At 38.6% G+C, this 28,000-nt stretch overlaps 1 protein-coding gene across 1 annotated transcript; it reads left to right on the top strand.

Moving 5' to 3' along the window:
• LOC140950098 (uncharacterized) lies at nucleotides 1-27,999 on the top strand. Its single transcript, XM_073399279.1, has 12 exons — nucleotides 1-210; nucleotides 4,160-4,214; nucleotides 5,552-6,204; nucleotides 9,572-9,625; nucleotides 11,130-11,204; nucleotides 13,080-13,160; nucleotides 13,652-13,753; nucleotides 15,592-15,684; nucleotides 17,903-17,956; nucleotides 18,829-18,930; nucleotides 20,129-20,293; nucleotides 24,312-27,999. The coding sequence occupies exons 3-12, from the start codon at nucleotides 5,574-5,576 to the stop codon at nucleotides 27,605-27,607; spliced, it is 4,653 nt and encodes a 1,550-aa protein (XP_073255380.1). The 5' UTR covers nucleotides 1-210; nucleotides 4,160-4,214; nucleotides 5,552-5,573; the 3' UTR covers nucleotides 27,608-27,999.
• Nucleotide 28,000: the final 1 nt, after the last annotated feature.

The raw sequence follows: 28,000 nt of genomic DNA, 5'->3' as shown, positions 1-28,000 counted from the left end.
AGAAATACCTTCAGTTCAGTGAACGCCTTGATGGCCATTTTGATCTGTGAGGCCGAAACTTCTCTCTTTGGCTGGTGATTACAATAGTTCATTTTGTATTCCGAGAAGAAATTCAAGTGAATCAAAATACCAACACATCGCGTGACTTTCTCGCCTGGAAGTCTTGGAAGCTGACGAGCTGAGCTTGCTACCGCGGCTGTTGTGCAAAAGGTAAGAAATCCTGACGATGTTGTCTTGTTGGAAAATATGTTAGATATACTAAGATGACTCCGGTGATTTATTTTGCCCCGCAGACACTAAACAACAAGGAATTTTACGATGCAAATTTAATATTTCAAAAAAGAGGACTATCATAAGGACATTCCATAAAGGGTGTTACATGTCGATAATTTCGAAAGTCGATTAAAATCGATCGTTGTCGATAAATGTCGAGTAGAAATCAATCGACAGGTATCGGAAATCGATAAAAGTCGATCATAAAATTTCATGTGACCATCGAAGTTGGTGTTAGAGTTCGATTTTTATCCAACAAAAAAAGGATTAGAAGAAACAGTAAATTTCTGCTGGCAAATAGACCTTTTCACGGTTTATGACGCCATCTTGGCTGGGGGGCAAACACCGCTAAAATTACAGTGAATATATGGGATTTTGGGCCACTTGGAATCTCTATAATGCCGCTACAAAGAGGCGGATTTCCACAGTGAAAAAGTACTTTAGAAGACATTTGTACTGAGATTATTTTCATGAAGTATAAAGAGATTTAGGTTATTCAGTTCAATTCTTTTTTAAAGCAGAGAGACAAAATCCATACCCCAATTACAATGCGACCGAAGGCGATGAATTAATCGACCGTAAACGAATTTTAAGATTTCATACAAACGCTTCTAATCAACAGTATGCAAATTACCATGAAATAGAAGCCACATGAGAAGATTTATAATTTGAATTTTTCAGACGTCGTACTTTCTTCAATAGGTTTATTTTTTTTTTGGAATGAATGATATCAATAAAACTATTTAAAGTAGTGGCAAATGTTGGAAATCCGCCTCTTTGTAGCGGTGTTATAGCGGTTCCAAGTGGGCCAAAATCCCATGGATACATTAACTGTAATTTTAGCCATGTTTGCCCCCCGGCAAGATGGCGTCATAAACCGTGAAAAGGTCTACTATTAACCTCCGTTCGAAAAGTTTTGCGCCATTATTAAATCGGATGAAGGACTTTCTTGAAGGTCTGCTTGAGCTTTTGCAACATTCGTCTCCTGATTCGTTCAAAAAGTTTTTATATTCGTTTGTAAATGCGTAGCCTGTTGATTGCTTCGCAAGAGGCAGGGGTTCGTCACGCGTTCCTGCCCCACTCGTCAGTGGGGCAGGAACGTGTGAAGAACCCCTAAGAACGTCTGCGTGGGAGGCTACACGAAACTCTGAGTAGCAATGAATGTTCAAGATTTAATCCAGTTCCATCAGTCTTTTGGGGGGGGGGGGGACAGGGGGCGGGAGCCCGGGAGAACAGGGGGCGGGAGGGGTACCGGAGAGAGAGAGAAAAATTAAAAAAGGCAAGCTTTCGGTATTTGTTACTGCTTACATCCAGTCAAAGAAACGAATTCAACAACGTTTCTTGACTTCCATTTAATGTTCTCCGAGGCTTAAAGCAAAATTTTATACGCGAGAGGAGTCAAAACATGAAAATTCATTCTCGGGGTAAAAATACAGCATTGCTTCCTGTGAAATTGGAAACCTTTCCCAGTCGCTTACATCATAGGACATGAATGAGATGGCATGGCACATGTACACATCCCGGAGTAGTCAATCAATAAAAATTGGTATCGATTTATCAATCGATGAATCGATAAAAATCGGAAAAACTGATTTGATTGATATCGATTGTATCGATCAATCGGTAGAAATCGATGACACACTCGTTTCGTTTATCTGTTTATCTTGATTTTTACTGATTTCATCGATTTATATCGGAGTCTAATGATATCTTTTCATCTGTTCATCCAAAAATGAAAACTGGTTTCATGCGAACAGTAAACTTGTTGACAATGCAGTTGCAACTGAGAGTCGAAGGATCAAACGATCATCACTTTAAAAAAAAATCTTTAAAAAAAATCTGAAAAATCTGATCTTTTCTTTACAACCGGGTTTAAAATAGGCGGGTAGGTGCCCAGTCACGATTAAGACCCGGCTGCCCTTTCAAAATAACGTCGGTGTAGTTCTGGGTGTAGTTACACCCCGGAGTAGCCAATAGATAAAAATGGATATGGCAATCAAGTGATTTGAGTTCGATTTTTATTCGACAAAAAAAAGGATTAGAAGCAACAAATATCTGTTAGCAAATAGACCTTTTCACGGTTTATGACGCCATCTTGGCTGGGGCGCAAACACCGCTAAAATTACAGTGACTGTATGGCATTTTGGGCCACTTGGAACCGCTATAACGCTGCTACAAAGAGGCGGATTTCCACAGTGAAATGTATTTTAGAGGACATTTGTACTGAGATTATTTTCATGAAGTATAAAGAAGAGATTCAGGTTATTCACTTCAATTCTTTTTTAAAGCAGAGAGACAAAATCCATTAAAATATTTCTTACTGCTGCAGAAGGGTAGACCGTGGATTGATGGTAGACCGTCAGAAAATATAAACTAACATAGCATGCAACTTTTTCTGCTCTCGAGCTCTAACAGACTTTAATAACCATCTTATTTTCACCATAGTAGATGGAAAAAAAACTGAACGGTTTTATTTTATCAGCGATCTTGAAAAATAAGTCACGCGGTATACAATTACATAACACCATTGCATATCATATGTCATTGTGTTACAGATACAGGGTGAAAATGAAGGTTTGGCAGCTTTATTCGCAACTATAATATCTCTAAATACCAAGAAAAGGAAAATTTTGCTGTGATAATACATTCGCACTTCTCAGAGTTTAACGACAACTGAAACTTTAAGCTATGTCACGGTAGATAATATGGCGCATGTGTTACAACAAAATTGAGGCAAAATTTGAAAGTCACTACATTCTTAAGCACTTTTTTAGGCAGTTTGCAATCAATGGCAATGATGTATCGGCTGGGAAAAGCAACAGAAATTGCCATTCTATTCCTTTATGTCGCTATAGTCTTCGTTTTGGGAAATTAAGACGTGGAAATTGCTTGTTAAAGTAAACCTTAAATGAGACACCTGTAGCAGTTACTTTCACATTGCAACTCCTAGTTTTAGCAGCTTATTAAGTTGACTGTTAGTGTAGCTATCTTCTTTTTGTTATTTCTTCCATTTTCTGTCCATCAAAACCCATCTTGGCTTTTTTTTGTAGGGGGTGGGCGTTGGGATGGGCCCATAAGGACTGACTTTGCTCGGTACAAACCCCAGCAATATTATTCTGAAATTCTGCCCAGTTTACAGTCGTAAGAGAAAGATCCAAGTTGACCTTTTCTCATATTCCTCCTGGCCTTTTTGTTTTGTATACAGATCTCATTATCCCATGGCTATTTTGTTTGGTATGATTTGCACATGAATTATAAATGCAAGAATGTCAATGTCATCCCTAGCCTGACATTCACTGGTAGACTGGGGCTCTGAATATCATAATGGTGGAAAAATGGCAAGAAATGTAATCTCCTTAAAACCAGAATATTCTTTGTTTTTTTTTAAGTAATTAATGTACAGTACATTTTTACTGGTAAATGTGTCACTTGTTAGAATTAAAATCACCTCAGAGTGCAATTTTAACCAAACAAAACCTGGGAAAACTTCAAACAAGGGGTGCCAAAAAACTGGCAAGTAGGTTCGTGACATTTGAGCAATTATAATATTGTACATTACAGAGTTGTATTTAGTCTAAAATTTTATAAAAGTATATACAATTTTATAAGTGCATGAACTATTGTGAATTTTGTTTTATAAAAACATACAAAGTTTTATGAAATAAAATATAATTTTATAAAAGTATATACAATTTTATAAGTGCATGAACTATTGTGAATTTTGTTTTATAAAAACATACAAGTAATAAAAGTATGAAGTTTGTAAAAAATACTTCATAAAATCATGTAAAATTTACAAAATTTTATGAAATTTTATAAAATTTTATAAAACAGCTGACTAGGGAATTTTGTTTTGCTCAATAATATAATTATGTCCATGTTTCAGGAACAATTTGCCTACCCAAGCTTCTCTGTGACTTAACATACTTCATGCGTTGAAGGTAAACCTAAAAAGATACTAAGGGTTTTGAAAGATCACCTCTAGCTTAGATCACGAGTTAAATAATTTGATTGATGATCGTATGAAATTGGTGCTCCAAGCTGAAGACATTGAAGGAGTGAGACTTAATATTTCCGTAATTTCAAAATTGCTTATTTTTAATACATAACTTAAAACTTTTGGTGTATGGCTTAATGTCCTTTTCTAAGTGCTCTAAACATGCATGCATACAGTAATAGCAGAGCTCTCGCGCGCAAAGCGCGCAGCGGAGCACCATGGGTAAAAAAATGTGGTAAACTACCCATCCGAGAAAATTTGGTAATCACGTGACCGTACACCGACCGCCCGCCCGCCCGACCGTCCGTCCGCACCACAGACATACCAATGTAAAATAATTCAATTAACAGGTATGGCAACCCAAATGCATCTCAAGGTTTTATTTGGAAAGAAATCGCATGGCCGCCCGGACTTTTAGAAAGAAAAAACAACAGCAAAGTCGTGTCTTTTTCAACGTTATTTTTGATGTTTACACTCACGTGGATAACAGAGAAACTGAGCTAGAGCTAGTTTCTGAGAACAAAAGAGAAGAATTTTGTAGGAAGAAAAACATGAAAATTCAAAGCGGCTCTGAGACAATGAGAAATGCTAGTGGCCAGCAAGGTGAAACTGAGCGGCACTGAAAAATAAAAGCGAACATCAACACAGGAGACAAAATATTGGGTAAGAATTCCTCCATAAAAATAATGTGCAACTAGGAAGTTTGACGTTTAGTCCTACAAAACAGCGTTGTAGTTGTGCAAAACAACGGCAAAGAAGGACGAAAAGCGTGCTGCACGTGCAAATTTTGTTGTTTTGCTAATTAGAAAAAAAAGCGTGCTGCACGTGCAATTTGTTTTTTTGCTAATTAGATCTATTGATGCCATTTCCATTGGCCTCCCCGTTTAGCATTAGACGATTTAATTTTTTTTGTTTACAAGTTTTATTAACAAGAGCTTCGCTTTTAGCCCTGGCTAAATCTATATATTATTCAGTGAAACAAAATAAATGGGAATTTTTATCCTTGAAGTTATAGCTGTGCTACATTCCTTGTGGCCATTTTCCTATTGTAAAATAATATTGTAAAATAGTTTACAGCTAACATATGCATCCACCATGGAGTGCAATCCTTGTTTAGCTTGATTTGTACCCTGCGTAACTAATCCCTTTGGGTTTATGACTCAATGTTCTTTTATAAGTGCTGTAAATATATGCATATGTGCTACACTCCTTGTGCCTATTACATAATGGTTACCCATTTATCTATTGTAATTATTTTATTTTATTTTTAATGGTTTACAGTGTACAAAATTAAATTTGCAACATGGCTTCTGCAGCTGCTACATCTTCATATGCATCTACCAAGGAAACAACAAATTATGCTCGTCTGTGTCGTCTCCTGGTGGATGTAGGATCCCAAGCATTGAGAAACAAGTTTGACAGCATTCACCCACCAGCAGGACTACATGGAGTTGTAACAAAGCCTCCTGTACACCCAATACTGCAGACACTTAGAAAGAAGAGAATTCTTAATCCCACTCAATGGGCCAAGCTGTATCCTCCTTCACCTTCATCCGTATCTTCGAAAGATTTTGACGTCACACTTCTGATGTTGCTCTTAAGGAATGTATGTGGCTTGATTGCTCCAACCACTGGTTGGGATAATCTCCCACCTGCTGGAGATACAAGTGCTGAAGCTAACATAGCTAGGGTGAAGTATTACAGAAACCATGTCTATGGACATGCCAGCCAGGCATCTGTGGATGATGCCACATTTAATTCCTATTGGCAGGATATAAGTTATGCACTGGTAGGACTGGGTGCAGATTCTGCCGCTATCAATAGACTGAAGACTGAAAGCATGGATCCTGTCATTGAGCAACATTACCAAGAATTACTGAGGGAGTGGAAGAAAGATGATGATAGCAGCAAAGACAGACTTGATGAGATTGAAGGTAATCAAATGAATGATCGAACTTTATATTTAAGAGTCGGAGTATTTATAGCTAATTGTGGACATGAAAAGAACATTCCAAATACAAAATAAAAAATTAAAATAGGGATGCTATGAGTGTTAAAAATGTATTTTAAGATCTACAATCATTTTCAAGGTAGGGAAGGTTCACACAAATTTAGTATTGCTTAGTTCCATTCCATATTCACGAATTTATAATAATTTAGTTAAAAAGTTATAAAATTCCGGTGCAAACGTGGTTAAGTGATACATAATTATAAAACTTGAAGAAACTTAAAGTTGAAAATGCACCAAGAATTTTTACTGTGGATAAATGAAATACCAATACTACATGTATAATACACTGTAGACTTTATTGTGTCCCCACTATCGAGCATCTTCATACATATTTTATAATTCAGACAATGATAAATAGTAATAATTTATTATTTATAATAAAAAATAATAAATAGAGATAAACTAAAGAATAACTAATTATTATTACAAGTATAGTAAAAAATATGTGCTAATATGCAAATTCAAATGTCATTTAACTAAGAGGTCAGCCACAGCTGCAGATGATGCACTTTCAGATTGTCCTGACTGACAAGTGATACACAGTTTTTGGTTACAGGAATCAGTTTAAGTAATGTTCAAAATAAGAACAGAATTGTTTTATCATTAGTTAAAATTGAGCATGAAGCGCAAAAATGTTTAACCAGTACAAGTGATAAAACATGTGCTGTGTAACACATACGTCATAATGAGTAGACTGTAATGACTTTGAAAAACCAAGATTGAATGGATAAGATCACAGATCAGTCCTGGAATTACAAATCAGATCAACTATAGTTAAGATAGGTATAATGGATGAAATGCAGAGATGCCAACCTCTGGAGATCTACAATCTGGAGACTCTCTTTTTATCACTCCCCCCGGAATTTCATTGGACCCCCCCTGACAAGTTGACCCAGCCCCCAATAGAGTACCGAAGTGTGACATCATAGAAAATGAAATTTGTGAAATTATGGGACTTGTGAAGATATTCTAAAAGAACAACGTCCAAGGCGCCTACTCGCCAAAAATTAGCAATTTGGGGCAGATTGTCTCTGTAGCCCAGTTATGCTCCGATGACATCCATACAAATCCTTCTAAATCTTGCCTGGTTCCTAATCTTATGAACCAAGCCAATTTTTGAAGGATTTGTATGGAATCGTCACAGCATCACTGGGTTAATATCTCAGAGACAATTTGCCCCAAATTGCTAATTTTTAGCGAGTAGGAGTCTTGGACGTTGTTCTTTCAGAATATCTTAACAAATCCCATAATTTCACAAATTTCATTTTTATGATGTCATCACTTCGGTATTCTATGGGAATGACTTAAGACATTATAAGAAGTCTTACATGCAGTGCATACTATCAAAATTTGCAATCATCACTTTCCAGAAATAATCTTTGTCAGTGACTAAATGCGTGCACAAATACCCCAGAAACAGTACTGTGAATGAGAAAAATTCAAGTTTTGAGCTAAAAATGGGGTGAATCTCAAACTAAGGCACAGAAAAGCTCAAAAGATGATTCTATCCGGGAGATATGGTTACCAGTACAGGAGAGCGGGAGATTGGCGCCATATCCAGGAGACTCCCAGATAATGCGGGAGAGTTAGTTAATATAGGGAAGTGACCTGATAAATTTACATGCAGTATTGTAACTCCGAAACCCTAATAAAGTTAACACAAAATAAGCCATTACCATGAAGTTTCCAAATGTATGTAGAGCTCCATACATGAGTATTCTCTGAAAAAAAAATGATGGCAAATGTAACTATGCAATAAGCATAGTATTGTGTCACCTTTTAAAATTCTCTACCCAACAGAAATTTTTTTGTTATGGGTATAGTGCTGGTAGATTTACCTTAGCATTAGCCGATCATTATCCATTTCTGGGAAACTGGCGACTTACCCCACCCCTAAGCCAACATTTTGCCCTGAATGAGAAGCAAGTGTTAATGTTGGCTAAGGAGAGGAGTATTTGGGTAGTTTCCCAGAAAGGTATAATGATCCGCATTAGCAATGTCAGTTGTGATGGTTGTTGGTGCTGTTTCTGCTTTACAATGGTGTTAGCTAGGTGTGCACAGTTTCTTCTTCTTATACAGTCGACTCTCTCTTAATGGACACCTGTAAGACGGACACCTCTGTAAAATGGACACCTACAGTTGGTCCCTGCCTTTGCTTATTCCCTTTATTTGACTCTTTATAAGACGGACATCTCTCTAAGATGGACACCTAGCGCCGGTCCCAAAGGTGTCCGTCTTGGAGAGAGTTGACTGTAGTGCTGTTGGGTCTCTTCACCTCATACAAGTGAGGTTTCTCTGCAGCTTTTACTATTATGAGACATCCAGGCTCAGCAGGTCCTTGATGTACACTTCTGTGCCAGGATCTGTTGGGTTCAAAGGCAGGGCTCTTTGCCTGCTGTTGAAAGATGACTGCTGCTTTAGTTATCTCTGGACTACTAGTGGTGTGTTTAAATCCTTTAGTTATTACTTGGCAAACCTGGCAAATTCAAACTGAAAGCACTGTTCAGATCACACTTTTTGGGGGTTCTCGATTTTGTACTTTGTTGCAAATATGGCCCCCAGTGTCCTGATGATGTCAGTTGACTTTGTTGTTTTTTCCATGCCTGCCACTTTCACATACCTTGAAAAGTAGTCAAAAGCTACCAGGTAGCCCATGCCTTTCAATTCATGGAGGACTGAAGCCACCTTCTGCCAGGAACAATGGGGGTGCCATCAACTTTTTTTAATTGTAGACACGGCTTGACGCGGAGTTTTATGAGCTCAACAAAATTTTATGTCATCTGACCATTAAATTATTATTAAAATGGTACCCTTTTGAGGGTTCATTTACAGTTTATAGTTAATAGGTTTTGCTATTAATCATGGCTGTTTAGAGTAGTCCCCTGAAAAATTAGGCAACTAAAAAAGGGATCTAAATCTGCAATACATTACCAATAATTTTGACCTTTGCAAGTAATGCAGTCTCTTTTCCCAACATGTTCAACTCATTATATCAGGAAGGGGTTGTGATCAGAGATGCCGAGACCTTCTTTATAAGTCTGAGACTTTGAGGCAAGTTTTAATTTCCGAAACAGAAATAACCAGACAAGACAAACCGTAGTTCTCACCAAAATCACTTTCAATGTTTGGAGATCAAATCAGATTTTGTTATTTAGATCTAGATCTGCAATAACAGTGTGCAGAGTTAAGGTGTTTAAACTTCTCAAACATTTGGTAAAGAGCAACTTCAACTGTGTTTGCTCCACTTGTAGTAGCTGACTTCTTATTCTACCTATTTTTTTTAATTTAAGGATTGTTAAAGGATTTGAAGAAAGACAACGATAACTCACGAGTCAAACTTGAAGGTATGTTGGCCATTAAAAGGGTTTAATAATCAATTCCCTAGTAAAATTAAGAAGGCTGAACACAGTTTTGGCAGTTTGTGAGTGTATTCATTTGCCAAATCATGGTGAGAGAAAGGTTGCAGCTCACAAGCTGAAACTTGCAAGTGAAAAATATACTGATAAAAGATTTTGATTGACAGGGAAAATTTGTCGTTTTCTTAGTTTCCATGGCAACATGAACGATTGAATACAACCTTAAAATTTCACTTTTGCTTAGTTTACATAAAATTCGCTCATTAGATTTTCCTATAAACTTGCACACAGCTTACTATAGTTAATCATTACCATTTGAAACTTATTTGACCAAATTTTAACCGACAGGTTTTTAGATATTCAATAATGTAATTGTTCTGTAATTATTAAACTTGTCACAGAATTGTCTGTTCAACCTTCATTTTAAAGTTCTTATTATTTAAAATACGTTAAAAGTAAAAATTCTGCCAAATACCACAAAATTTTAATGAGTAGATTTTGAGAAATCCTGTTCTGTGTACCACTGCTTTTTCGCCGCCATGTTTGTGTGTCTTATTTGAGACGCACGCCGTCACACGAGTTACCGCTGACCGCCCACAAAACTGTGCTCAACCACTTTAAGAGACCTTCGTTAAGGTGACTCGGTCCGTTGGGGTGGGGGTGGGGGGGGGACTCTCAGTCGTTATTACAATCAGTATGGTCGACTTCTTAACTCTCCATCTCCCCCTACAGTGAAAAAACATGTTCTCATTTAGCGTGATCAATTTGCATTTTCTTTGTTTTAAGCTTAGTATCGTACATGTACATTACCATACACAAAAATTGGAACTAAAACAAAAAGTAGTATTTTGAAACACTAAATTTTGAACAAGGATAAAATTGAACCTCAAAATTTACCTTTTATCATAATGCAAATATAACTCAAGAACGTGTACTGTGACGTTCAATTAAAAATGTTTGCGTTTCGTATACATTACTTATCCCCAAGCCAACGAGTCAAGTTTTCCTTAAACTTTCATTTTTAATCTTATTTTTATTCTGATGGATTTTAAGTCTGATGTTGTTTCTGTTGTATTGGTTCTATTTTTTTTTATTTTTGTTACGTGGCATTTCCCGAGTAACCGCGCACGCCTTCTCCTCCTCTACTTAAAGATCAAGTGACCACACACCCATTATCATACCCATGATAAGAAACTCTCGAACCTTTGCGGTGTTATTGTCACTACTTGCCTGATGAGCAGTAAAGATACTCTTACATATCCCCCTATGGCATGTATCTACAGGGTTTATTCGCAACTTTTGTATTGCCCATAATACACTTTGTTTGCGCTCTGGTTTGTGTAACAATTGTTTCCCAATTTCTCATGGGTGTTACAGTCGTTCGAAGACAAATTGAAGCCCAAGCTTGTGTAGAATTTGGAGGGGGGCAAACAAGATGCATTATGGGCAATGCAAACGTGGTGAATGGATATTTAATGTTGATATTAAACAGAGCAGCTAAAGAACATGAATGATCAGATCCTCGAAAGTGAGAGAAAAATCAGCGACAAAGCCAACCAAGAAAAAGGTATGTGTACTTATAAACTTTGTTATAAAAAGACAACAAGCCACCTTGGCTATACCTTATAGAAGCTGTGTCACATTCTAACCTGCGCATTTTACAAACAATTTTATATCAAGCTGCTTTCAGCCTATGTGGACCGGCTCACTGTTTTCTTCCCGGTATTCCAAACTGTTTATTACTTTTTATTCTCTTCTGACCAGTACACTTTCCTTTCCTTTTTTTCGTTTTTTCCATGTAACAGACAGGTGTCCAGTTAGTTTACGAAGAGCAAAATTGACTCAAGGCCTCAGTCCTGTAGAAACCAAGTCAAAACATTGCAACTGACTGAGTGAGAGACAAGAGAAATAACAAAAGTGTTGTCCAATCAGCGTGCAAAGAAAGTAGTGTCCGATAGCCCGGGGCTATCCGGTGGATTTTGTTATCGGGCTAGTGAAATCTGTTTTTAACTTGCCCGACGGGCAAGTGATGTTCTTTGAGGAATTTGAATAACAGAAGAAGTGTGAAATCAATTCTGCTCGACAAAAAGCTTTTGGGGCTAGTTGAAATGACGTCTGGGCTAGTAAATGCTAGCTTCGGCTTGCCCGAATGGCAAGCTGTAAAAATGATTTTCTTTGCACCCTGCCAATAAGGGTCTGATAAAAAAAAAAACAACAAAACAAAACAAAACAAGAAAAACACATTACACTTATCGAATATCCTTTCAAGGGAGAAAATCAATGTTTCTCTTATCTGTCGGCCCCTAAAAGTACATGGACATATTCCTCTCATCTGTTGATATCATAGAGTTTTCCTCTTTTCTTGGCCTTTATGAAGCAATATGCCTTCATTTACTGTACCATCCGTCAGTGCCTAAAATCAAACAAGCTTTATTGTTATAATTTGAACAAGAACTAACGTTTCAATTGTACAGATAAAAGTTTTTTCAAACGAAGTTGCCATAAAGTATCTAGGGTTCATTGTTCTTCGGCATGTGTAGGTTTACATTTATCATTCTTCGTCGCTTTCGTCATAGAACCGTAGTAGGTCCTCATTGTCACTGGAGTGACCATTTGATACTAATGTTAATTTCATTATACCGTGCCCCAGTCGTTGGGACGGCAATACCACATTTGAGAAACGAGTGAATAGTGATCGGTAATGGTATGCTTTCATCGACGCCGGAGAGATTTCTCGCCAAGCTTGCCCTCCGGCCATTTTGTCAAAAGAACCAGCGGTTTTTAATTGCATAAGCGCGCTCAGTGATCTCTAAAGAGAAATTGGAGGGTCTGCGAAGAGGCTAAACGTCAATAGGCTGGACCTTACCTTTTGTCTCTGATGGGACTAAGGCAAGAGTATTCTTACGTGATCCTGAACGTCGAGAAATTAAAGTTACGGAGCAGAGAGAATTCACTGAGGATGAAAGCGACACATTATGCTTTTTGCGCAGTCCTGGTCAATTTGTTTATTTAATTAATGTCACATTTTAGCCATTCGAAAGTAACGGTTATCTGAAAGTTACGGCCACCCAAAGGTTGCGGCCCCTCAGGCCTGCTAATTCCGAAAGTAACGGAGGCTGCTACTTGCCAAACTCTACTGTAATACAAATATTGAGTCATAAAATTCATTTCATTTACTGCATGACACAATTAAAAAGACACTGAACGTTTTTTTTTGCTGAAGAGATAATAATCTTTCTCAATACTTTTTTCTTGTTATAATTTAGACTGCAAAACAGTCCGTATTTTTGCGTATTCAAGTGCGCGGAAACAAAAGGTCTGGAGCGAGGCACTAAAAAAGGCTCGCGCGCACACTACGCTTTACCGATTTTGAGAAAAAACCGACTTCTTTGCAGTCTAGTTATAATTGTACTATTCGGCTTACAATGAATGTCTTCCCCAGAAAAAATCAGAGATGACCTCGAAGACATCAAAAGCGAACTAGGAAGGATGGGCGAGAAATTGAGAACTTCAGCAAATGAAGGTAATTTGCCTATAGGTAGTATTAGTATTGTAGTATTTCAAGCAATGGAGATTTTGAGTGAATTTACTTCTTTTAACAGAAAAATTTGAAGAGAGTAACAGGCTTTGCGATTTGCTAGGAAAATTCCCATAATCGTGAGATTACAGGTACAACAGGTCCCAAGTTTTAATCCCGTGCGTTCGAGCCAAACTTGGCCATCCGGCTTGTCCCGGTATTCATTGACACGGCGAGGAATTTTTTCTGCCACCCCATGGATGGGATGCTAGTCCAAGGCATGTTTACCCGTGGCATTAAATTCTTTGGTACCCATGTATACACTTATGTGGAATGAGGTACATTGAATGCAACGCAGTGACTGCCCTCAGGGCTTGAGCCTGGAACTCTCGATCCAGAGTTCACACTAACCATTAGGCAACCACGCCACCCATTACCTATTTCAATACTTAGTATTTTTCAACTAACGGAAGTTTGCTAAAATTTTTTATCCCCAGACAGAGAAAAATTTGAGGAGATTAAAGGTGAAATAACAGCCATTAGAGAAAAGTTAGATGCCTTGACATCAGCGAGACAAGAAAGTAATGATCAAGGAACATGTAAGATCTGCAGATAAGTTCTGCACTTAAGGACTATAAACAGTGTCTGCGTCAATCACTTGGCCGTTTTAAGCGGGTTGAATTTAGAAAACAACAAAAAGGGCCATACGGGGAAATTGGCGAAAGTCACAGTTGCAGCTCTCAGTTGCAGCTCTCAGTTACGCGACCACCTGAGAAATTCGAAAAAGTGGTCGTAATTAGAGCTGGTCGGGAATGAGCTCTCGTGAGCGACCGCATTGTAAACAATACGGTGTAGTCCCTTACGAGAGCTTCAGAAAATCAATAATAATTCATGAAGAAAAAACAAAAGAAATTGATGTTTAATGAGTGTCTTTTATACTTGATAAAGACACAGCTAAACTTTACGTCCAATTTTTTAGATCATTAGCGCACTGTGCAGTTTCATTTAAGTGTTGATTTATATGAATAAGACTCTGAGTCACGTGGCCGCTGAGTGGTCGCTCACGAGAGCTAAAAAACAAAGGAAAAGTCCAGTTGAGTACATGATTCCAAAAGTGGTCGCGGTCGCTTATGGGATTGGTCGCTCACGGGAGCTTTTCATTACAAAGTGTAAGTCGCAGTTTAAACTTGGTTTCACAAAGGTGGTCGTAACTAGAGCTGGTCGCTTACGAGATTGGTCGCAAGGAAGTATTGAAGTATTCTTCAAAACCTTTTCCTGATGAATCAAACAGGAATGTCATCAGAATAGGCCCAGATGATCCATTCTGAGCTTTTTTATCACCTGGTACGGAAGAGCCTTGTCGACCCCCAAACAACATCATTTCTTAGATTACGCAGTTGAAAAAAAATATATGTATATGTATTTTGGGCGTTCATCCAAAAAAGAAAGCCTTTCCACAGTGAGGCTTTAGTATTTCTTTACAAATTCGAGACGAGCGCGCTGAATGTTAACGTTGCTTGGTGGACTGAGCAGAGCTTTTTTTGCCATACCAGACGCCTCCAACCTTCCCTTTTCATCAACCTGCTCCAGACTTGGCTTGCTAACTGTTGAGGCTACCTTGCCAAGTTTTTCTTTTGCACGTAGCCTTTAGCTGCTTTATTTAGGACTTTCAGTCTTTCCCTTCATTTCTTGTCTTCAAAATCTTCATTTCTCGATGACCATTTTACCACCCAACATTCGGATTTTTGCCATTTTTTAGAAATTTTTTTAAACTGATAAGCTAGTAGATCAAAGTATACATGATTATGCTCTCGGCGTAGGTGGCCGTTTTCGAGTTAAGGGGGCTTATCTTTCATGATATTCACCAAAAAGACGAGGAAGGAGTTCGAGCAATAGACCTCTTTAGCTTGTATGTTTTGTTTTCCCAACAAAGGTCATGTGATAATACTCTAGAGAACTGTTTCTTTCTAATTATATCTTATTCACGGCATAACTACGCACAATCTTATGAAGAGACAAAGGGTCAAGTTCCTCTGGGACCTCTATTCGGAAAACAAAACATACAAGCTAAAGAAGTCTATTTGGGCTACAAAATGCCAAAAATATGAGTTGGGAAAATATACTCGCGCACGCGCGCCTTTGGCGTGAAAGTACCCAAATCGAGTATTCGAGTCAAAAGATGGCACAACAAGTATGAACTATTAAATTAGATTGCAAGAAATCAACTTTCTTCCCCACCTCAGTCCTCCCCTCGCCCCCCCCCCCCCCCGTTCAGTTTACCTTTTTCTTCAAACTCATCCTGTTATTTGTCCTTTTCCCTCACTAAAGAGCCATGGCCCCAGGCTATGGAGTGGGCATGAATTTTGCCGAAATGATTGGTTATAATTTTATAGGAAATGATTGAATGTTTTTGTTTGTTTGTCTGTTTGTTTTTAAGGCAAATCTAAAGTTCAGCTAGGGGCAAGCAGTGATCCTGCAGGTGCTAGAAGTGAAGCTTTAGATTCAAGCAAAAGAGTTCTCCATGATCAAGGTGTAGACCAGCGTTTTATAAGTATAAATAAGATCACAAAATAGTTGCATCTTGAGAATTTATAGGGAACCTCTCTACTCTGGCCACCTTGGGGATCGATCTAGGTGACCATTGCCTCATATGAGGTACAAACAAGAGTGAATGTATTGTATCCTGGAATTACAAATCAGATGACCTAAAGTTAAAATATATAGAGAGGACTTAATGACCTGATATATTTACATGCAGTATTGTAAGTCAGAAATCCTAATGCTGAAAGTAGCGCCACATACTCCATACATTCGAGTATTCACTGAAAAAAATGTAACCCTGCAATAAGCATAGTATTATGTCACCTTTTAAAATTCTCTACCCAACTGGTATTTTTTTTGTTATGGGTAAGCGCTTGTAGATTTACAATGTACTTTAGCATCGGTAATGTCTGTTGTGACAGTTGTTGAAGTGTTTGTCTTGTTTGGTGTAGGTTGGTGCTGTTTCTGCTTTGGCAATGGTGTTAGGTGTACACAGTTTCTTCTTCTTATGGTGCTGGTGGGTGTCTTCACCTCATACAAGTGAGCTTTCTCTGCAGCTATTACCACGAGATATCCAGGCGCTGGAGGTCCTTGATGTAAACTTCTGTTCCGGAATCTGTTGGGTTCAAAGGAAGGGCTCTGTGCCTGCTGTTGAAAGAGGACTGCAGGCGCTTTAGCGTACTTAATTGTCCATTTTGCTCACAGTGATTGCAGATCAGGCCACCTTGGATCAAGCTGAGTGTGAAATGTTTTTGTACACTTTTTCCGTTCTGCCTTTCCATTAGCAGCTTGGGGGGAAGGTACTGGCATGCTGTTGGCGTTGATCTGTAAGCGAGCAGCCCTTTTCCAGGGTCCTTTTCTTTTTTAAGATGTTCTTGGCTGTACAGACTTCACGCTTGACTTCTCTATTCAGCTGGGGGAAAATCTTGGAGTACTAGTGGTGTGTTTAAATCCTTTATTTATTTTTTGGAACAACTGGTGAATTCTGATATGTCAAACTGAAAAACTTGTTCAGATCACACTTTTTCGGGGATCTCTTGTACCGTGTGGCAAATATGGCGCTCAGTGCCCCAATGATCTCAGTTGACTTGTTGTTTTTTCATGGCTGCCACTTTTACATACCTTGAAAAGTAGTCAAAAGCTACATGTATCAGGTAGTCCATGCCTTTCAATTCGAGGAGGACTGAAGCCACCTTCTGCCAGGTGCAATAGAGGTGCCTCGATATGCTGTTCAGGCCTCTTGTCTATGTGTAGTGCGCATCTCTGGATTGTTGCACTAGTTCCTGGTCATCTCTGCTTTCCCGTGGCACCAGACTCTCGGCATTTTGCAATCCTGTAGTGTCCTTTATGGATCTTTGCGAGGATTTCTAATCACACGGAGGTGGGAATGACGATTCTCTTGAATCCTCCAGGTTCTGTGCAATAGAGAGTTCCACTTGTACTGCCAGTGGGTTTTTATGGCATCCTTTTTTATTAATGAGTGCTTGTCAGGCCACTTCTTGAAGCAGTAAGTTGTGATCTGCCTAAACACGGAATCTTCTTCTTTGGCTTCCATAATCTGTTGCAGTCTTTCTTCTGAGACTGCTAGTAATAAGATGACACTTGCAATGTCTGCCATCATCTCCTTATCATCATCTTTTTTAAGTGTAGACACGGCTTGCCACGAAGTTTTATGACCTGCACAAAATTTATATCATCTGACTATAAAATAATTATTAAAATGGTATGCCTTTAAAGGTTTATTCACAGTTTAGAGTTTATAGTTTTTGCTATTAAAAGTGGCTGTTTAGATTGGTCCCCTGAAAAATGAGACAAACCCCAAAAAAAGATGTAAATATGCAAAACACTACTAATGTCTATGACTTTTTACGTTCGCATGTAATGTAGTCTCTTTTGCCAACATGTTCAACTGATTATATCAGGAATTAAGGGGTTGCAAATTCAGTAATAGGGTCAAAGATGCCGAGACCTTGTTTGTAAGTCTAAGACTTTGAGGCAAGTTCTAATCCCCAAGACAGAAATAACCACCCAAGACAAAACTCACCAAAATCACTTGCAATGTTTTGAGATCAAATCCGATTTGTTTTAAATTTAGACCCCCCATAACAGTACAGAGTTAAGGTGTTTAAACAAAACAAACATTTGGTATTTAGCAACTTAAACTGTGTTTTTTTCACTATCTTATTGTACCTATTCTTTCATTCAAGGATTGTTAAAGGAACTGAAGAAAGACGGCGATAATTCACGAGACAAACTTGAAGGTATGTTGGCCTTTAAAAGGTTTTAATAATCTATTCCCCTCTAAAATTAAGACACCTTCTATAAGATGACTCAGTCTGTTGGGTGGGGGAATCCCAGTCGTTATGAAAATCAGTAGGGTAGCCCTCTTAACTCTTGACAGAATAAGAGTTACGACCTCCTCAGTCATATAAAATGTTCTCATTTTGTGTGATCAGTTTTCATTTTCTTTTTTGTGCTCAGTATCGTAAATTACCATACACAAAAACTTGATATTTTTGCTGAAAACAAAATTTTGAACAAGGGTAAAACTGAACCAAAAAACTGGACCTCGAAGAGATCACAGCGAACTAGGAATCATGGGCGAGAAATTGAAAACTTTAGCAAATGAAGGCAATTTGCATATGGGCAGTATTAGTATTCTAGTATTTCAAGCAATGAAGATTTTGAGTTAATTTACGTCTTGACAAACAAATTTGAGGAGAATGACAGGCTTTGCGATTTGCTAGGAAAATCCCCATAATCGTGAGATTGCAGTAACAACTGGTCCCTGAGTTTCAATCCTCTGCGTTCGAGGCAAACTGGGCCATCCGGCCAGAGCTTGTCCCGGTATTCATTGACACGGCGAGGAATTTTTCTGCCACTTCATGGATGGGATGCTAGTCCAAGGCATGTTTACCCCTAGCATAAAATTCGCTGGTACCCATGTATACACTTGGGTGGAATGAGGCACACTGAATGCAACGCAGTGACTGCCGCCAGGGCTTCAGCCCGGAACTCTTTTCGATCCAAAGTTCACAGCACTAACCAGTAGGCAACCACGCCGCCCTTTACCTTTTTCAAAAATTAGTATATTTTCAACTAACGGAAGTTTTGCTTATATTTGTATCCCCAGACAGAGAAAAATTTGAGAAGATTAAAGGTGAAATAACAGCCATTAGAGAAAAGTTAGATGCCTTGACATCCGCCGGACAAGAAAGCAGTGATAAAGGAACATGTAAGATCTGCAGATAAGTTCTGCACTTAAGGACTATAAACAGTGTCCGCGTCATTATTTGTCCGTTTTAAGCGGGTTGAATTTAAAAAACAACAAAAAGGGCTCTACGGGGGAATTGGTGAAAAGTACACAATGGAACACACAATCAAAGCTCTCTTACGCGACCACCCGGGAAATTCGAAAAAGTGGTCGTAATTAGAGCTGGTCGGAAATGAGCTCTCGTAAGCGACTGCATTGTAAACAATACGGAGTGGTCGCTTACGACAGCTTTAGGAAATCGTTAATAATTCATAAAGGAAAAACCAAAGAAATTAATGTTTAATGTGTCTTTTATATCTAATATAGACACGGCTAAACTTTCCGTCCAATTTTTAAGGTCACAAACCTGCTCCAGACTTGGCTTGCTAACTGTTCAGGCTACCTTGCCAAGTTCCTCTTTTGTACGTAGGTTTTAGCTGCTTTATTTAGGACTTTCAGACTTTCCCTTCATTTCTTGTCTTCAAAATCCTCATTTCTTGATGACCATTTTTCCACCCAACATTCGGATTTTTGCAATTTTTTAGAAATTTTTTTAAACTGATAAGCTAGTAAGTAGATCAAAGTATACATGATTATGCTCTCGGTGTAGCTGCCCTCTTTCGAGTTAAGAGGGTTTATCTTTCATGATATTCCCAAAAAAACAAGGAGGGAGTTCGAGCAATAGACCTCTTTAGCCTGTATGTTTTATTTTCCCAATATAGGTCATGTGATAATACTCTAGAGAACTAATTCTTTCTAATTACATCGTGTTCACCTGATATCTACGCACAATCTTATGAAGAGACAAAGGGTCAAGTTCCTCTGGGTCCTCTATTGGGAAAACAAAACATACAAGCTAAAGAAGTCTATTCGGGCTACAAAATACAAAAAAAAATTTGATGGGAAAATATACCTGCGCACGCGCACCTTTAACGTGAAAGTACACAAATCGAATATTCGAGTCAAAAGATGGCACAACAAGTATGAAGTATTAAATTAGATTGCAAGAAATCAACTTTCCTCCCCTCGCTCCCCACTTTCAGTTTATAGCCCTTTTCCCTCACTAAAGAACCTGGCCCCAGGCTATGAACTGGGCATGAATTTTGCCGAAATAATTGGTTATAATTTTATAAGAAATGATGACATGTTTTTGTTCGTTTGTTTGTTGTTTTTTTTTTAGGCAAATCTAAAGTTCAGCAAGGGGCAAGCAGTGATCCTGCAGGTGCTAGAAGTGAAGCTTTAGGTTCAAGCAAAAGAGTTCTCCATGATCAAGGTGTACACCAGCGTTTTAGAAGTGTATACAAGACGCTGTGGAAGCGTATATTTGGGCGTGGTCGTACGACAGGTATGATACTTTGAACATGCCTTACTGCAGCTAAAGAACTGCCATCATATCTTACCAGAGAGGACAAATCCTTTACTCCACTTGTTTTCCGAACCACACAGCTTATACAGTATGTCCCAATCCACAACAAAAATAGTGTCTTTTTATGACAATCTTTGAAAATATGCACATCTTCAATGAAGACATGCTTGGAGCCAAATTGCAACATAGGACATAAGTGGTTACAGCCCGGAGAGTAAGGTTTATCTCAGCTTCACTGATACTGATAGATGTGTTTTCACACCCATCACATTGTACAGTGTAGATCCGGTTACTAACAAGGGCAAATAAAGTTCCTTAAGTTCAGTATCCACAAGGATTAATGAGAGAGTAACACATTGCATAAACTGCTACTGCTTTACAATACAAATTACAATACAAATTGACAGCTGTCAAAACAGGATAGCCACTGACCAGTATCACATGAGTATATCGCGGGTTCATATGTCAAGTCATCGAGGTGACGTGATTTATTTGGAAGCTGTCCGCTGACCAGTTTATTGTTTTACTAGATTGCGATCAATGTTTAATCTCATACTTTCTAGTCAGTTTGGGAGCGCAGGAAAACTGATAATGCACACATATTGGACATCAATGTTGTGATCAATTGACAGCTGTCAAAACAGGCTATCCGCTAAACGGATATATATATATATATATATCCGCGAATCAAACGCTTTTCAAAATTGAAGATTACCCATCGATAAAACCATTAAATAAAAAATAAACATAATAAATTCTTTATTATGTTGGAGCGTAACTGTATTTATGTTTATTCAAACACTCGACCACATCTCGCCCTGCAAAAATGAGAACCGGCTGGCCGTAGAGATGATTTTGGAAATTTTTTTAACAGTTTAGCTAAAAGCCCATGCATGCTTCGATTGTCCAGAATATTGAATGAGTGCAATTTGTATTGCAAAATTGTGAAATACTGCATTTTGTCCGAGGTCTGTATGATAAAAACAGTGCCTCATAGTACTATTTCAACTCAGATGTGATGTATAAATGGCATAAAGGGTTGGTTTACACGCACCCAGATTTGTTGGCAAGAGTTTGTAAACTAAACGTCTCGAACGCAACAAATTGGGCCTGATTTTTTTCCAGACCTAATTACTGTACGGTGATCAAGAGCCATTATGGCTTTTAAATGTGATCGAAGATGATTGCCAGTTTTAGGTGTACATATGAGGCTATCAACTCGATGTAAGATTTGGTTCACTCTTGGGCTGTCTGCAAATTATTTTTCTCTAAGATCACTTAGCATTTCCCTCAAAAGTCACATGAATGTGCTCTAAAGTTAACTGAATTATGAAATACAAGTTTATTGTTTGATTTGAATTATCAATTTATTAATGGGAGCCTCACTTTTAGCCCCGGCTAAATCTATATATTATAACAAAGACGTCTGACGGGCTTCATAACTCGGAACCAGCTTCTAGAGTACAAGGATTTGCAATGTGCTAGGAAAATAATCGCCGTTTGCGTGGGATAAGTCTTTTGTTAAGGAGTCTGCAATACAGCCATTTCAATCCCTCAGTTAAGTGGTGGGTAGATTAAAGCAGGGGTTGCAATAAAAACTGAAGTAGCCACCAGGTTTGAATAGAGCAACCGACTAACACATTTCCTTGAAACAATAAATATGAACAAAAACACACGGCACATCATGCAAAATGTAGCAACTATAATAAAGCCATTTATTATTCATTTAATAATTGCTAATTACAAAGATTTATTGAACAGTATAATTAGTTTCTTTTTAGTTTTACAACCGTTTTTGCTCTTTAAACCATGTGCGTTTTATCGGCAAACTATCGAAGAAACGTGCGAAAAATTGACTGAAAATACAGCGTCTACCAACTAAAGCATTACATAAAACCAATGGGCCTTTATGAAAACACTTCACAATTACGTTTTCATCCAGATTTAATGGTGTATTTTTTGGTTACTACATTATTAAAACTAGTTGCTTCTTCATTGTTCTTTCTTTATTCAAAAATACTATGCTTACACAGAACAGTCAATAACAGCAGATTCAATGTTCAAAATCTCGACCTTAAATTGTTGGAAAATTAGAATCAATCAAGAGATTCTCGAAGAAATCTATGCTTCCAATTCAGTGACAGAATTTAGTTTCTGCATTTAAGGGCACTCATCTTTCAAGTTATGTAATTTACATTTTCCGAAAGAAGAAGCAACTTGTTTTAATAATGTCGTAAACAAAAAAGTTTGCGACTCGAGGAGACGGCTGATATTCTGGCTATTTTTGTTCTTGAATGTGCAGGTCATGGGAAGGAAAATAGTGCAAGTGGTCCCGTTAGTTTAGTAGAGGAGACAGGTTCTGAAAGCCTGCAAAAATCAAAGATGGAAACAATCGGGTGCAGGTTCTGTTGAGGACTCGCTGAGCGTGTACAATGTTTTGTCTTGGTTCACAAATTATGACTGAATAAATTTATAGGACGTTGCTATTGGTCCGTTAGTTCACAATGAAAGGTGCACGGTCAAGTCCAAAAAAGCGAACAAAAACATGACAATGAAGTTGGCCGGGCTTCATATCCACCGCACTTCATTAACCACGCCTGGTTAGCTCAATTGGTTAAGCGCAGGTCTGCCGAGCTGGAGGCCGCTGGTTCAAGCCCCGGCCGGACCAACACTCAGGGTTTTTTAAATATCTGAGGAGAACGTGCTGCCTTTGGAAAGACATCTGCAAACGGTTAGACTTTCTAGTCTTCTCGGATATGAACGATAAACCCTAGACCCCGTCTAACTAACAAGGGTGTACTATGAAGTTTTTTGAAAACTTGGTCCAATTGACAGTCAGTACATTGAAAATCTCCAGTAAATGGATGGGGTCACCTTGCTTGATTTCGCCCCGCGAGCCCGTTATTCTATGTGTTTTTGCCAAGTTGCGCACGGAATATTCGAAGCTGGAACAACCGTCAAAAATCATTCTCGTACAAAAAAAAACCTATGAAATATACTAAAATCTAAAGCCCGTTTGTTGATCTGGGCTGTAATTTTTCAGTATAGTGACTTTAAATTGCTCGATCTTGGAAGTAATTTAAAACGTGGACCGTTTATACTGTGTCTCCAAATGCGGCATTTTACGTCATTCTTATAAAAAAAATAATAAAACTTCTACTAACCATATTTTTTTTCTCCTTTAAATATCTTTTTCTTCTAGCCATAACCAATAAAAAAAAGGGGAATCACCGTTCTTCTTTCCTTGCAGAGACAACAAAAGGGGCAATTCCGGCTTCAAATGGGCATTTTGCGCGCGGGGACTGGGGCGAGTTTTAAGCCCAACACCATTTTAGCCGGGGAGGGTTGTCAGAATTTCAGTTAAAACGATTAAAACTAAAAAGAGGGCCGTTACGTCTTTTCAGGTGACTGGTGAAAATCACCACCAGCTTTGATGTCGTCATGTTATGCGCAGTAGGTGATACGCAGTGCAAAACAAGGGAATTACCTTAAGTTTTAGTGACACTCGTTGCCGGCGCCATCGTTTTGATTAAGCTGATCTTTATTAACAGACTGTGCTTGTAATAGAGTGATTTTCGCTAGAGATTGAAAATTGCTTTATCAGCGAATACATGAAAAGAATTATAACCGTGATCGTCGTTTCGCTGCCTTTAGATTGAGTCGTCACAAAGCAATTAAGACTTAGTGTAAAGGGAATAATTTCAATGTTTTGCTTTAAAAGAGTGCAACTTGCTTTTCTCAAGGGGGAAAGTCAGTGGAAACTCGGAGGAGCTCGAAACATCTGTAGGACCCTCGAATTAGTAGTCATATGCCATGCACTCTACAGAGGTGGCTTACTTACACAGGTGTCCATTTAAAGCGGGTTGAATTTTGAGACAATATAAGGGCTCTTGCCAGTGTTAAAGGAAACTGTCCATAAAACAACGAGATGTCCGTATTCAGGTGGTGTCTGTGAAGTGGGGGTTCGACTTAAACACGATATATCTTTTATTTTCAGGTGGTTTTTACCCAACTGGATTTGTTGATGGCATTCGCCAACTCTACAGCACCCGTGAAAGATGGTTTGCACCCTTTCCATGGTGGGAAAAGTTTCGATTAAGCCTTGATAACAATTTTACCAGACTCAAAATAGTGAGCAGAAAGAAAGAACGGGGAATAAAGACTGATGAAACTGTTACTATGAAAGATATCTTCAAACCCCACGAAGAATGCGCTCATCCTAGGACGGTCTTAGTTGAAGGGAGGCCAGGTATAGGAAAGACCACATTCTGTAATAAACTTGCTTACGATTGGACAGCGAACAAACAAGTGGCAGAAGATCCTTCAGGAAGTTTTTTTCCAAACTTCGAAGTTGTTTTACTGCTTAAATGCCGAGAAATAGAGTCTTGCCTTTCGAAGGCCACCGAAGGACAACCTCTCCATCGATCTGAAAAAGAGAAAGCGAACGAAATCTTCAAGTCTGTCCTTTGGGACGCCATTGATGACCAGCTTCTGCCTCGAGATTGCACAAAAGAAGATAAGGAAGAATTCTTCAAATTCATTCGCTCTAATCAGCCCGAAATTTTACTGGTACTTGACGGATTGGATGAGTTGCCTGCCAATATGTTTGCAGCGTTTAAGGAAGTCATTCAAGGAAGAGTGCTACCAAAGTGTTACATTGTAGCTACAGCACGACAAGAGGTTGGGATGGAGGTGCGTGAGTGCTGCGATACCTTGCTAGAAATTGAAGGTTTCACCAAAGAAGACGCCCAAGAGTTCATTTTCAGGTATTTCAAAGGGGAACCGCATTTGGCCCAGAAGCTTATAAACAAACTAGAGTCTGACGAAAACCTCCAACAGTTGACAGAAAGTCCTTTAAACACTGTACTTCTTTGTCTTCTTTGTGAGGACTCTGATGGTATTTTTCCAGAAAGTGGTACACAGCTGTATCTAGAAATGGTAGAGTGTGTTCTTAGAAGATATAGGAAAAAGAAAGGATTACCATTACCAAATACCAAAGACGAAGACCTCACTAAAGTATACAATACTCAACTAAGACAGCTTGGCTCCATCGCCTGGAACGGTCTGCTTCATAATAACCTGTCCCTCGAAGAAGACGAGTTTAAAAATTGCTCAGAAGAATTACCTGAATTCGGCTTCTTGTCTGTTGAGTGTAGCCCTAAAAAAGTGAGACCATCTCTGAACTATTGCTTTTTACATAAAACATTTCAGGAACTGTTTGCGGCATTTCACCTCTGTTGCCAGGTTCTAGACAATGAAATTTGTCCAGAAACCTTAATTGCCGACGACAGATATTTTAAAGAGCTTAAACAGGTGCTTTTGTTCACATGCGGCATGCTAGCTTCGCAATCGGAAGAAGCGATAAAGGCTTTCGTCTCGTGTATTGCTAAGAAGGTAAAGGATAACGCTACGTTCTCAGTTGCATTGGAATGCATTAAAGAATGTAAAAATGAAAAGAGCTGTACCCTTCATCTGCTCTTAGCTCGTACTCTTGGCTCGCTTCTTCAAATAACGCACTTGGATTTGCCATGGAATGAACTTGGTACTGGTGACTGTACTGCACTGGCGGAAGCAATCAAACACAATTCAACAATATCACAGCTGAATTTAAGTAGGAATGAACTTGGTACTGGTGACTGTACTGCGCTGGCGGAAGCAATCAAACACAATTCAACAATAACACAGTTGAATTTGGCTGTGAATAAACTTGGTACTGGTGACTGTCCTGCACTGGCGGAAGCAATCAAACACAATTCAACAATAACACAGTTGAATTTGTGGGCGAATGAACTTGGTACTGGTGACTGTACTGCACTGGCGGAAGCAATCAAACACAATTCAACAATAACACAATTGAATTTGTCACAGAACGGACTTGGTACTGGTGACTGTACTGCACTGGCGGAAGCAATCAAACACAATTCAACAATAACACAGTTGGATTTGTCAGAGAACGGACTTGGTACTGGTGACTGTACTGCACTGAAGGAAGCAATCAAACACAATTCAACAATAACACAGTTGAATTTGTGGGCGAATGAACTTGGTACTGGTGACTGTACTGCACTGGCGGAAGCAATCAAACACAATTCAACAATAACACAGTTGGATTTGTGTGCGAATGAACTTGGTACTGGTGACTGTACTGCACTGTTGGAAGCAATTAAACACAATTCAACAATAACAGAGTTGAATTTGTGGGCGAATGAACTTGGTACTGGTGACTGTACTGCACTGGCGGAAGCAATCAAACACAATTCAACAATAACAGAGTTGAATTTGTGGGCGAATGAACTTGGTACTGGTGACTGTACTGCACTGGCCGAAGCAATCAAACACAATTCAACAATAACACAGTTGGATTTGTCAGAGAACGGACTTGGTACTGGTGACTGTACTGCACTGGCGGAAGCAATCAAACAAAATTCAACAATAACACAGTTGAATTTAAGAAGGAATATACTTGGTATTGGTGACTGTACTGCACTGGCGGAAGCAATCAAACACAATTCAACAATAACACAGTTGGATTTGGCATGGAATGGACTTGGTACTGGTGACTGTACTGCACTGGCAGAAGCAATCAAACACAATTCAAGAATAACACAGTTGGATTTGTCAGACAACAAACTTGGTACTGGTGACTGTACTGCACTGGCGGAAGCAATCAAACACAATTCAACAATAACACTGTTGAATTTGACATTGAATCAACTTGGTACTGGTGACTGTACTGCAATGGCGGAAGCAATCAAACACAATTCAACAATAACACAGTTGAATTTGGCATTAAATCAACTTGGTATTGGCGACTGTACTACACTGGCGGAAGCAATCAAACACAATTCAACAATAACACAGTTGGATTTGACATACAATGAACTTGGTATTGGCGACTGTACTGCACTGGCGGAAGCAATCAAACACAATTCAACAATAACACAGTTGGATGTGTCAGACAACAAACTTGTTACTGGTGACTGTACTGCACTGGCGGAAGCAATCAAACACAATTCAACAATAACACAGTTGAATTTGACATTGAATCAACTTGGTACTGGTGACTGTACTGCACTGGCGGAAGCAATCAAACACAATTCAACAATAACACAGTTGGATTTGTCAGAGAACGAACTTGGTACTGGTGACTGTACTGCACTGGCGGAAGCAATCAAATACAATTCAACAATAACACAGTTGGATTTGAGATACAATGAACTTGGTACTGGTGACTGTACTGCACTGGCGGAAGCAATCAAACACAATTCAACAATAACACAGTTGAATTTTTAATAATTCTTATTTAATGTTACTCGGCTTTTTTAATATTTTACTCTTGTGGTAGCAATAACACGGAAATTAAAACCGTATTTCTAGTACAAAAGTGTCGAATCCTGAAACGGATTTCAACAAGACTCTGTGGGAGCGTATATTTGGGCGTGGTTGTACTAAGCGTACCCTATTTCCTCCATTAAACGCCGCCCTCGAATAAACGCTGCCTCATGATGGGTGGATTATTTCAATAAGAGACTCACTAGACTGTATGATTGGTGCATTTCGATCCTCTGGTCAAAGAAATGTCACACATTATCAAATACACATTGTTCACGAAAGCCCCATACCAAAACCTCACATATTGATTCGTACATTTTGATATGTAAGACAAGATCATCAAGACAAACGTCT

This window comes from Porites lutea, chromosome 1, assembly GCF_958299795.1.
Source record: "Porites lutea chromosome 1, jaPorLute2.1, whole genome shotgun sequence".
NCBI classification, from domain to species: domain Eukaryota; kingdom Metazoa; phylum Cnidaria; class Anthozoa; order Scleractinia; family Poritidae; genus Porites; species Porites lutea.
The sequence above is the reverse complement of the archived record's forward strand: the minus strand, read 5'-3'. Positions and strand labels throughout refer to the sequence as shown.